This window comes from Hyalella azteca, unplaced genomic scaffold, assembly GCF_000764305.2.
Source record: "Hyalella azteca isolate HAZT.00-mixed unplaced genomic scaffold, Hazt_2.0.2 contig9283, whole genome shotgun sequence".
NCBI classification, from domain to species: Eukaryota; Metazoa; Arthropoda; class Malacostraca; order Amphipoda; family Hyalellidae; genus Hyalella; species Hyalella azteca.
Window position 1 is genome coordinate 19,928 of NW_025939357.1, and position 12,653 is coordinate 32,580.

General features: G+C 39.3%; 2 protein-coding genes across 2 annotated transcripts; both read left to right on the forward strand.

Annotated features, from left to right (window-relative positions):
• Positions 1–240: 240 nt before the first annotated feature.
• On the forward strand, positions 241–663 carry LOC108678724. The gene has a single exon (XM_018167189.1). It carries the CDS (start codon positions 241–243, stop codon positions 661–663), a length of 423 nt encoding a protein of 140 aa, XP_018022678.1.
• Positions 664–2,523: 1,860 nt separating this feature from the next.
• LOC125178376 (acetylcholine receptor subunit alpha-type acr-7-like) lies at positions 2,524–5,352 on the forward strand. Its single transcript, XM_047881969.1, has 3 exons — positions 2,524–2,581; positions 3,800–4,243; positions 4,466–5,352. Exons 1-3 carry the CDS (start codon positions 2,524–2,526, stop codon positions 5,350–5,352), a joined length of 1,389 nt encoding a protein of 462 aa, XP_047737925.1.
• The last annotated feature ends 7,301 nt before the right edge of the window (positions 5,353–12,653 follow it).

Here is a 12,653-nt window from a genome sequence, read left to right on the forward strand (position 1 = left end):
AATTTGGTGAAAAAGTTAATTACTGGCCAAAAAATCAAGCGGTCCGTGTTTTTGCACCGACGCAAAAGATTAGCCCACTTTGCAAGTTTGGCGCTCTTGCGGACAGGACGCAGCGTAGACTCGCTGCAAAGGGTGCGTTCATAGCGTAGTAGTTGTGCACGGATCTTATGCTCACCTAGGCAGGAAATGGGCGCGGGAAAGCCTCTAATTGAGTTTCAGAAAGGAGCCATTCAAGCCCTGATGGCGCTGCCTGAGGGCGAGCGTCCTGGCCTGCGTCAAATGGAGGCACAAGTGGAGTGTAGCCGCAAAGCCATCTTCAACTATCTCAAGGACCACGTGAACTACGGAAAGCGGCACACCAAAGGCCGCCCCAAGAAGATGTCGGCCCGTGACACGCGTCGCCTCTTCCGAGTTGCGGCGCCCGGCGACTCGAGCGCGCCCAAACTAGTCCAAAAGTTGGAGCTCAATGTCTCCAAGTCCACCGTCTCTCGCACCCTCGCGTCCTCCGGCATCTTCCAATACGTGAAGACTAACAAGGCCCCCCAATTGACCGAGGCTCACAAGCATGCCAGGGTCGCCTGGGGCACAAAGTATGCAAGTACTAGTGATGACACCTGGGCCAAAACCAACTTCTCTGATGAGAAGAAATGGAATTTGGGATGACCCAGATGGTCTGAAGTACTACTGGCATTGCCGCAGGAATGATCCAAATGCAGCTTTTAGCCGCCAAAATGGCGGGGACAGTGTAATGGTGTGGAGGGCCTTTCATGCAAACGGGACGAGCGAGCTCGTCTTCCTCGAAGGCAATCAGTGCGCGGACGACTATGTCCAAACGCTCGAGGACCACCTACTTCCCGTCATCCGCCACCAAATTCGCCGCGGCGCCATCTTCCAACAAGATAATGCCCTCAATCTATACGGCGCGCACGACCAAGGCCTTCTTCAGGCGTGCCAAAATCCGGGTTATGGACTGGCCAGCCAAGTCCCCCGATCTGAATCCCATTGAGAACGTCTGGGGGTACATGGCTGGGACCGTCTACGCCTGCGGGAAACAGTATAACACGGAGGAAGAACTCGAGTTGGCCATTCAAGCCGCCTGGTCCAATATGGACCCCAACTACCTCCGTAGATTGTCTCAGGGCATGAAAAAGCGGTGCTTGGATGTCTACAAAGCCAACGGGGAGCATATCGGTAGATAACCTTTAGTAATGCAGCTGACGTATGTTTTGTTTTGCCTAAAATGTCAAAGTGTACGCACAAAGTGGGGCTAACCTTTTGCGTCGGTGCAAAAACATGTGTTTTTCATTTTCTCCGTCACTAATTACATTTTCACTACAGTCTATTGTATTTTGATTACTGAGACCAAGACGATTCGTTTGCCACCATTTGCACAATAAAACTCGCAAAACTCGATGTGTTATGATGTTTATAAGGGGTGGGGCTAACCTTCTACGTCAGGCTGTACCATATTTACGTGTATCATGTACTTATTTCCACCTAAATTTCAGTTTTCAATGCTTCCTGTAACTTGAAAATGAATGTTGTCACATTCGAAACGTCGTTAATAAATAAAATTACTTCATTGAAACTGCATCTTATCAACCAGCGTCATCTGAAGAATATTGTTCGATCTTGAAAATTTTAATCAATGAATTCTATGGTCATTAACCACTCGTGTTTAAACAAGCTTATTCTGATATCTTATTCTAACCCATACCTATGCAAAGCATACTCTATTTGTAAAAATCTTTATACGATTATGGAAAAAATACTAGAGCATTAGAAATAGATGACGATAGCAACTTCTGCTTTCAAGTGATTTTTGAATCTTTTGAACACGATGCGATTCATCGGCAATTTTCCTAGCAATCAAATGCTTTCTTTGATTGCTTGGAAAGTGTTTTTAGGCTCGTTATTGCACGGGTGTAGTGAATTTACTACAGTCATGTTTGACAGGAAAAGATGCATATTATGTAGTCAGTTGCCCAGCAAGTCAGCATCACTTTCAGAAAATTTTCGCCTTCTTATACTATAGACAAATAATTCAAAGAATGATGGCGTCCGCCGAACTTGGCTCGGCCATCTAGCTCTCCACACAAAACTTATGCTAGCATTAATATTTGAAGGACGTTGATGATGGTTTTTCGACGCATAATTTTCCTGGTAAACTTTAAATCTGAATTATATGACGATTGTTGTGCAGATGTGGCAGGCCAATTGTCCGAAAGTTTCCCGAAAGGTGAACATCTTCCGATTCTGGACTTCTTTCGTCATGATATGAACGAAACTTCTTCACAGGTCAAAATCTGGACCAATTTCTTGATCTGAGTCAAACCAAATAACTTGTAAAATAATTGCTGAATAAACTAGTCGTCATTTGTTTTAGAGTGTAAGGCATTGCATAACTTATCTAACCTTAAATTCCGATGATAAATTTCTCCACCTCATCAGGTTATTATGAACTTGACTGACTTCAATAGCGAAACTTTAACAATATGCATGTGGATGAGAGCGGTCACAACGATGCCAACAACTACTCTTCTGAAAATTACATTCAATGGCAGAGTCAACATCGTGCAAGGTGAGTCAGAAGCTTTCGAAGTCTGTCCATCTGCCACAGTCCTTAACATTTAGGAAACTACCCAAAAATAAGTAAAGTCTATGTAAAATGATTATTATACTAGCAAAATTTTCAGAGGCAAATTTAAATAACAGATAAGAATCGACTAATTCTACTTCTAATTTATTTCAGTATATGATAAAGAGTTCAACATTCAAGCTGAATATGGAACCCCGTTACACGCTTCAAAAATTAAGTACGAGCTGATGATGTGGACGGAGTTTTGCATTACCCTAATCGGATCAGATTTCATAGCTATGCAAACTGGAAAAGAGTATTTCGTCTTGGGTAAGGCATCGACAACTGACAACGTCACCAGAGAGAACACCCCACTGAAAATTTTGTTAGGACCAGAAACCACACAAACTTTTTACGGAGCCATAGCTGGAATTAGAATTTATGATCGAAACCTCACAGAGCAAGAGATTGCAGCGCTGAACACTTGTGAAGGCAACTCAGTTGGCTCCGTTGATTTCTCTGAAGAAATTGTAGGAACGACCGGATTTGGAATGGACAACAACATAGCCAAATTCAGAATCAAGAAGAATATGCTTTGCAAGAAGACACCTATTAAAGATTTTATCGTTTTGTGGCAAATGTGCGGACCGTACAGCAAAATTCGGAAGGCTTGTGAAAACTTAGGCGGGCGCCTACCTTCAAGGCGGAAAGATTTTATCGAAGACATCACAGATGCGTTCTTTTACGCCAACAGTGAAAATCAGACTAGTCTGCAAAATATTTATCTGGAAAGCTCAGGTTCCATTTGCGACACCATTGAAATCAGCATCCTTTCCAACCATAAGTATATTTACAAAAATCAAAGTAATTCATGTCTGCCCGACTTCCACTATGCCGTGTGTATTTTGCCCAAAGATTATTCCATAACGGTGCACAGTAGCGATGCCAATTCACAAGTGCTCATTGCACACTCTGTAAGGAATAAAGTTTACTTCTTTGATTCATACAACCTTCTCACGTACGCATCGTGTAAGAATTCCCAAGATATCCTATGCCTTTACTACGCGCAACCATTTAAATATTTTGTGTACGAACTCCAATCCACCGATAGCTTCATCGTTGGTCGCAAAAGGTTTAACTCAATGTTAACTTCAGATGGATCAGGTAGTGAGATATTCTCCGTAACGGTCTGCAATACCTCTTCGTTCACGTGTGATTCAGGGGTGTGTATTGACATTAAGTTGAGGTGTAACGGAGAAGTCGACTGTGACGATAGCTCGGACGAAGGAGCTGCTTGCTCTAACATACTGCCTCTACCCACGACCTACTGGAATAAGATGTGTCCTACACCAGCCCCAGTCATTAGGATGCGAGCAAGAAGTCTTGGAGTCAATAATGTGATTATGAACAATAATCAAATCGAAATTACGCTATTCACAGACCTAACATGGATAGACTCGAGGATCAATTTCACTATGCTCCTTGTTGGAACTATTTACCAACTACCAGACGAAAACTTGACCGAGTTGTGGCGCCCACAACTATTCCTAGACAACGGAGGCTACAACAATAACCTCAATATAGCGAAGAGGACTTCACTACTTGAAAACTTCTACGTCCGCACCAATGTGACTGGCTGGAACTCGTTCCACGAGACCAGAGAAGGTAAGTCCAGATTTACAATGATCCGTCAAAGCGAAAGACTAGAAATTATCGCTCTTACAGAGTTACGAGTCACTATTGAAGTTGAAACAGGTTAAATTTAGTTCAAATTGATATTTCGTTCTCCATATTCGTGACTTCTAAAAGTTTAATTGCTTGAGAATGTCTTGTTTTACTATTATTATTATTATTACAGGATATTATTACAGGATTTTATTTTTACAGCAATCGTAAACTATGGCACCGACGTCGAAATTCACTACGAAACTTCGTACCTTTACACTTTTGGCTGCCGATTTGACTTCTTCTCTTATCCGTTCGACGTGCAAATTTGCGAGCTCCAATTCTCGCTCAAGAAAATATCTGGAAGTTCGTGCCAGCCTGTCTGGAATGAAGTAAATGCAATCCTCAGTAACCGTACGAGCATTCCTATGTATGACGTCGATCAATTACGCTACAGAATCGAGAACAAAAAAACGCTTAAAATTGTCGTCTTGCTAAGACGTAAATACTTCTCTTACCTGCTCACCACGTTCTTTCCTTGCATCGTCTTGTCTTTGCTAGGATCCCTTACGATGATATCCTTTCGTCTGGATAATTTTCAAGATAGAATTACAGTGACATTGTCACTTCTGATCGTCGTGGCTTCACTCTTCTCACAAGTCGTAGCCACGATACCGACGTCTCCGTCTTCTAAGTGCGTTGAGATCTTCTTCTTCTACGTCATCCTGCGACTAGCATTCGTCTTCATTCTCCATACACTCGTCGATATCATCATTACACGAGAAGAAATGACTAAAGCAAAGCCCGTCTCAAAGAGGAAAAACCTTCCGAATAAAATTGAACCGATGAGGTCTGAGCGGCGAGGTGAACCCTCAGAAAAGAACCCCGCTGCTTGGCTTTCAGATTTAGGTAACGAAATCAAAAACGAACGCCTGATTCCTCAAAAGGCCATTCGCGTAAATCGAATGGGCTGGATATTGGGCTTCTTCTGCGATTTCATGTTCGCCTTGGTGCTGTCGCTCTTCGTCCTGGAGAACAAGTCTGGCATCGTTAGCCATTTCACAGCCTCCCAGCTATACCCATTTCAGGAAGAGGGGCACGGTCAATAATATTCTTAGTCGACTCTATATTTATTCATATTATATTTTGAATTTAGTTAATGGTACAAGTCTCATTGACAGTATAGTTGGTTCTAATGTGTAAAACCTACCGTTGCCAACATAAATTAATGAATAATTACAATCCGAATTTCTAAATTGCTTCAATGTTGACGGACGAAGGTGTCCTATCATTGTAATAAGTGTAATATATTTCATTAACACTAAACGGAACTGAAGTACTGCAACTAAATCCTCAACCTCTTACTTTTTAAATCCACCAAGTATACAATAATTTTGTGCAATATTTTGCCTGATATTCAAGGTCAAACATAATTGTGCCTGCAGCACAATGCAGTCGTGACCTTGGTTGGACTAACTACACAATGAAATACGAAGACGTTGACAAGTGAAAACCTCGTCCTAAATCCACTACAAACAATAATCATTTTTCGTAAAGGCCGGCTGTGTTTGCAGTGCGAGACAATTCGTCTATTGTCTCACCGGGCATTTCTCATTGTCTACAGGACGCTTCTCAAGATATACGAGATGACATTTAGTCAACTTGCTCGTTGTTTAGGTACTTAACTGTGCTTTTGTGTGCGTTTCTACAGACGTTTACAGCACCTCACAGAGTAACCAAAATTTGTTTGTAACACGATTGTAACACGTTTCAAATATTATACTCTCAAGCATGGTTTTGAATTCAGTTAAACTGCATTTGCATATTTAAACTGCACTGTGCATATTTAAACTTCAATATTCTTCTCTTGTCAATGAATGATATTGGAGTGCAAAAAGAAATTGATTGTATAATTTGAACGCATTTAATTAACGATATTTATAAGCAGTGAAATAAATTTGGTATCGAAATGAAGCCAATTTAACGGCAAGATAATAAGATGTAGATGCTCATAAAAGTGATAGTAAGCTATCGATTATTTAGTTATTTAAGTTATTTAATAACGGCATAACAATTAAAAATTGAAATAAATATACAATGCAGTATCGATGCTCAAAAATCGCACGCGTGCAGAGACGTACGCTATATACTAAACACTTTCATTCCATAGCCTTTCAAAAGTATACCGTTTGTTAGTATATGTTGATGGAAAAAATATTAAGCATGAAAAAAAAAAGCAGATGAAAGATGTTTTCCTGAGGTCGTTTTTGCGAATTTTTCGGAGGTTTATTTGGAATCAAATGATCAACTGTTATCTGCAGCATTTTAATCAAGTATTTCGGCATTTCTAACTACTTTTCTCCCTGCAGGAAGCATAGTGGTTCGCACTTATAATAGAAGAAATAAAACTCACAATGAATAAGATATTTAATATCATTTCATCTGACTTTCTTTGATTCCGTGAACCAGCTGTGAACGTCATGATTCGCCTCGGACTCAAAAGAGAGATTTCCACGGAGAAAATAAACCGTGGCATTTAAATTTTTAAACAATTTCAACATGATATTCATAGCTACTCTGGCAGAAATTATTTAAATTTAGTAAAATAAATTCCGTGAGTAATTAATTGCCGATCCATATTCTATCACGTGAAAATAGCAATTAAATAATTCTAAAATACTAATATTTCCACTATATTTTCCATTGAATTTTTTTACTGAGCTCGAGTATAGATTTGTTAGGTGAACCGTTCAACTTATCCCTCAAGCCAAATTATCAACACGAGGCGCGCTTAATCCCGCGTTGAGGAGAAAATAGTATGAGAGGCGTGTCATACTCATCATTGAATTTTATAAGAGGTGATAAAACAATTCTAACGGACAAAAAAAACCAAAGGCATCCATGCCTGTTGTCAAAGTCTCCTTGTTTTTGCCACGCAGATTGAAACGAGGCCCGAATGAAAAGAGGTACATGCATTTCGAATGTCTTAAGCACAGAATGGCAACGTGAGCTGACTTGACGCCTTGTTTGTATCTAATCCTGCATCTTAGCCTGCGAAATAGTAGTGGTTTAATGTTACCTGGCGGAATTGAAGTTAAACTTCTAAGCTGCGACCATAATTTTCACCAGATGCTCCACGTTTCAATCTTGTTCAGAGCTCCAGTCATGCGTTTTGTTAGTACACCGAAGCTTACATTGTAGTTCACTTACTAGCTAGAGTTCGATTGTGGATTGGGAGCGGAGCATTTTGAGGGTTTCACTATAATCTTCAACCTATATTTCAAGGAACTCGAACGAACTATTTATGTCTCTGCAATGTCTTTAATTGGAAGCTTGATTTTAAACTGTAGTATTTATTGCTAAACTTTGTCCCAGAGCAAAAATCATTGCAAAGAATGTCAAATAAAACCTTCACAAAAATTATGAGTGGATTTTTCGACTAAACCTATTGATTAACACAGGCCTTATGAAGGCTCGTGGACGAATCGAAATGGCGGGTGTTGTAACAAAAAGTTTGTGTATGTAAGCTGATCTTCCAATCAGAACAGATACAATAGAGAATAACTCCATCCATATGATTGCAAGAAAAGCATAAGTACCCAATAAGAGTTATGATATGAGAGAAAATTTGAAGAAACGCGATGCCAAAATAACATACGATAAATAGTGAACCTTATGCAAAAAAAGTAGAAAAAAATAAACTCGGCCATTATGTAACGTTTAACACGGATGAGTGACGACGACTTACCAAAGCCGAGCAAGACACAAGCGGACACGCAACGAATAATTGCCTGGCTGCATCACAAAGGACCACAAAGAACTTCAAACTCACTCAGCAACGGAAGAATAATTAAGAAATGTACCGTGTACCGTCCTTGTGTACCGTGTACCGTCCTCGTGTACCGTGTACCGTCCTCGTGTACCGTGTACCGTCCTCGTGTAGTGTACCGTCCTCGTGTACCGTGTACCGTCCTCGTGTACCGTATACCGTCCTCGTGTACCGTGTACCGTCCTCGTGTACCGTGTACCGTCCTTGTGTACCGTGTACCGGCCTCGTGTACCGTGTACCGTCCTCGTGTACCGTATACCGTCCTCGTGTACTGTGTACCGTCCTCGTGTACCGTGTACCGTATTCATGTACAGTGTACCGTCCTCGTGTACTGTGTACCGTCCTCATGTACCGTGTACCGTCCTCTTGTACCGTGTACCGTATTCATGTACCGTGTACCGTCCTCGTGCACTGTGTACCGTCCTCATGTACCGTGTACCGTCCTCGTGTATTGTGTACCGTCCTCGTGTACTGTGTACCGTCCTCATGTACCGTACGTATACCGTCCTCGTGTACTGTGTACCGTCCTCGTGTACCGTGTACCGTCCTCGTGTACCGTGTACCGTCGTCGTGTACCGTGTACCGTCCTCGTGTACCGTGTACCGTCCTCGTACTTGTGTACCGTGTACCGTCCTCGTGTACCGTGTACCGTCCTCATGTACCGTGTACCGTCCTCATTTACCTTGTACCGTCCTCGTGTACCATGTACCATTCTCGAGTACCGCGCACCGTCCTCATGTACCGTGCACCGTTCTCGTGTACCGTGTACCGTCCTCATGTACCGTGTACCGTCCTCATGTACCGTGCACCGTTCTCGTGTACCGTGTGCCGTCCTCATGTACCGTGTACCGTCCTCAAGTACCGTGCACCGTCCACTTGTACCGTGTACCGTCACTCGCTACACGATAGTATGTCATTCTATTTTAAGACGCACAGGAAATCAACGGAGTTTATCATCATATCAATCAGCGATGATGGAGAATCACGTAACTTTGTTAGAAAAAAAAACAACAACATTTTTTGAGCAGAATTAGTTTCCACTGGAAAGCCCATCGAAAAAATCTTGATTTACGAGCTATGGTTGTAAACAGAAAATTTCTCAGTCTGTCACTGGAATGAGAGACTGATCATTTTTAGCAGTTTTATGTATTTATGGCATTGCTTCGGCTCAAATAGTGGTATTGTCTATCGAAATTCGTTATTTCAAATGTATGAAGAGTTGTTTCCTTATATCCTTCTCTCACGAACTGATCAGTTCAACTCAAGAGCAATGCCAAATAACGGCTTCATTGGCAGCAGGTAAACTAAAGAGCGATGATAAATAACGGTGTCTCAATTATCAGATCAACCCATGAACGATGATAAATAACGGCGTAACAATTATCAGATCAACTCAGGAACGATGATAAATAACGGTGTCTCAATTATCAGATCAACTCAAGAGTGTTGATTAATAACGGCGTCTCAATTATCAGATCAACCCATGAACGATGATAAATAACGGCGTAACAATTATCAGATCAACTCAGGAACGATGATAAATAATGGCGTCACAATTATTAGATCAACTCAAGATGAATGATAAATAACGACGCCTCTGACAGCAGGTAAACTAAAGAGCTATGATATATAATGAATTCACACCGAAGGCAGCGAGTTTTACTGCATGCCTTGAAGCAAACAATAGCTGCTTAAGATTATTTTACCAACTAAGAATCCAGAAAATTTCAGTAGAAATTTAATTCACCAACGTTCCACTTTGTCAGATTAAAATTTTTCTGCACAAATTTGCTCGCAATGAATATGCTGCATTGCATAATAATTCTCTCGGAAGTTTCGAGAAAATGAAATTATTTACATCAAAGTTTTTAAAAATTTAAGCTAATCAATTGTTAATGAGAAAAAGCTGGTTTAATATACTAAAAGCTGCAATTCGTTCGAAGAAGAGGCAGCCATATAATCCCTAGTAGATAGGACTAACTACGAACTGCTCCAATTAACATATTAGTATTAATCGGACGTAAAATTGAAAAGTTCAACACAGTTAATTGCTAATACAGTTGGTCTGTTCGCTCACAAACATGGTAAAGCTCAATCCTAATTAAGGCCCATATACGCTCTAATCGATTAACGTAGCGGTAAGAAGGAGGACTTCTATTTTTTAGGTATTCATAACTTAATTAATCATTAATATAATTGATGAAAAATGTAAAAAGGTTTAAATTCCTATAGGATTGTGCGAGTCATCAATTACGAAGACAATAACTTAACTACCATCAGTCGCGAGCTTGCAATTTTCACATACAAATCAACAGCAGCAACTCTCCTAATGATCCAGATTAGGAATAAGAAGTAAGTGCATTATTTATGATATGATGTAAAAGTCGAACGCACGATCGTACTTTTGTGTCAAAGTTTACTGATTTCAACAAAACTTATTGAAAAATCAATCTATAAAAAACTTTAATTTAATTTAATATAGGTCGAAAATTTAATAACACATTTGGTGGCGACCCAAAAGTTGTTGGAAGGTCCTGCGGAAAATAGAAGTTATTTTATAAACAATTGAGAGGTAGTTAAATACTCGGAGCTTTTACCGTAGAGTTGGGACACAACTCTCGTGTTCGGAATTCGTACCTCCGAACAGCATTAAACGTTATATAACTAAATTAATACAATAAAATAATGTTTAAAATCCAGATAGTGAATTAATGACTGTAGTACATTGACTCATCAGCAGCCAAAATCAATCAAGGACTCCAAAAAATCTGATGAAGGAGCATAATGGTGGAGCACAACAGAAGGTGGAGTGTAAGGCAAAATAAAAAAAGATGAAAATAAGAATTTGACACGATCATTAAAATCCAATTTAATGGGAAAACATAGTTGAACCGATTCATAAATATTATAAATTTTTTGAATAATTTTTAAAGGTCACCCACAAATTGAAGTGCGAATAACAATGGTCAAAAGTAGTGACAGAAGTAGTAATAAGTCCTTATCTTCAGTTGAGAACAAACGAACTCTGTCTCGTATCTAGCAATCCATCAGACCCCCACAGAGACAATGTATAAAATTATGAAAATGATAGAGGTTGTCATTGAATGAAAATGTACAAGCCGCATTCCCGACAATGAGCGCAGTAGCACCTTCCCCTTCACAGTAAGATTACTGGTCCGAGTTTGTTACAGTTACTCGTGTCATACAATGAAAACTGTCAATAAATACGCCGTATAACTCGTGCTTTTATTGTAAGTGTTCAAACAACTTCTACTGCACACTCATTGCTGTATAATCAGTATAATTGCAGTATAATTATTTATAATTATACTGCAATTCAGTGAGACTTATTATAAGTATTATAATTAATAATAATAATAATTATTATATTAATTATAATTATCATATAATATTCTATAAAGGCATAATCAGTATAATTTCACACTCATTACAGTATATTTATTTTAAAAATCCGCGTTTAATTTTTGAACATGTTTTCGAAATGATGTAAATTCGGTGCAGTAAATATGTAATCTTAATAAAGCAATAAAATTCATCACTTAATTATCGGTGTTGTATTAAACTTACTTGCTAATATACGAGGACAGCAATATAAATCTAACTATTCTATAAAGGCAGAATTTAAATCCCAACTCTAATATAAGACACTCGACAAAGAAGGCAAAGCGAAAATTTGTACTGGTATTAAAGAAAAATACTGACTCTCCAGATAGGCAATATAATAAATGAATTCGTTAAATGAAGCTACGGAGAAAAATTATGCTGCAATTGTTGAAATCTCGTCACACAACATGGCTATTTTTCAAAGGCGTATTATAAGTAAAATGCCAAAAACCATATGGAAAGAAGTTAGTCTAGTAAACGAACGAAAAAAGAAACGAACGAAATAAATGCGCAGTAATATTACAATTCCGAAGCATCAATACATGCTGTGCGTAGCTTATAAGCTGCATTTCTTAATGTAGCTGATTTGAAACAAGAAAACCAGCTCGACAATTCTAAACTATGACTAGATTTATTAATAAAGCTATGGTTCACATAGCAGTAACAAGAAGGCATCGTAAATGCAATCATTGCCTTGGCTATCTCAAAGAACCTTCAAAGCAAAGACTTTGTTCTGGATTACGTCCAGTTTAAAACTTTATAATGTAGGTTCTTAATCAATAGTATGTATTCTACAACATTCATCCAAAAAACATAACTACATCTGCTCCGGATAATACAACAAGAAATACTTAGATATGTCAAAAAACTCCAGTCGATGCTATGATGTTGATGATTATGATCAAATGGAGCTATATCTGGTTCAGGTTGTTATATGTTATGAACTGTTATAAAAAAAATTTCTCACTGGCCAGAATGCAGCGAAGTTATTCGATGATAATAGGCCAAAAAATGCCTTTGTTCTCAAATAAACAAGTAGCACGTACGGCCCAACGCACCAAAATTTGTTTCAATTAAGAAAGTTTCATTGATGTGTTGGTTAAACAAATCTAGAGTGGAATTCTTGCTATAGTTTCTCTGGCTTGCATCGGAGGGAGTCACGTCAGGAAGCACGTG

Coding starts and splice junctions, on each gene's coding strand:
- LOC125178376 (XM_047881969.1), top strand. CDS start 2,524: ATGCCAACAACTACTCTTCTGAAAATTACATTCAATGGCAGAGTCAAC. Junction 2,582..3,799: donor CAGAGTCAACATCGTGCAAG/GTGAGTCAGAAG, acceptor CGTGTGATTCAG/GGGTGTGTATTGACATTAAG. Junction 4,244..4,465: donor GTTCCACGAGACCAGAGAAG/GTAAGTCCAGAT, acceptor TTATTTTTACAG/CAATCGTAAACTATGGCACC.
- LOC108678724 (XM_018167189.1), top strand. CDS start 241: ATGGCGCTGCCTGAGGGCGAGCGTCCTGGCCTGCGTCAAATGGAGGCA.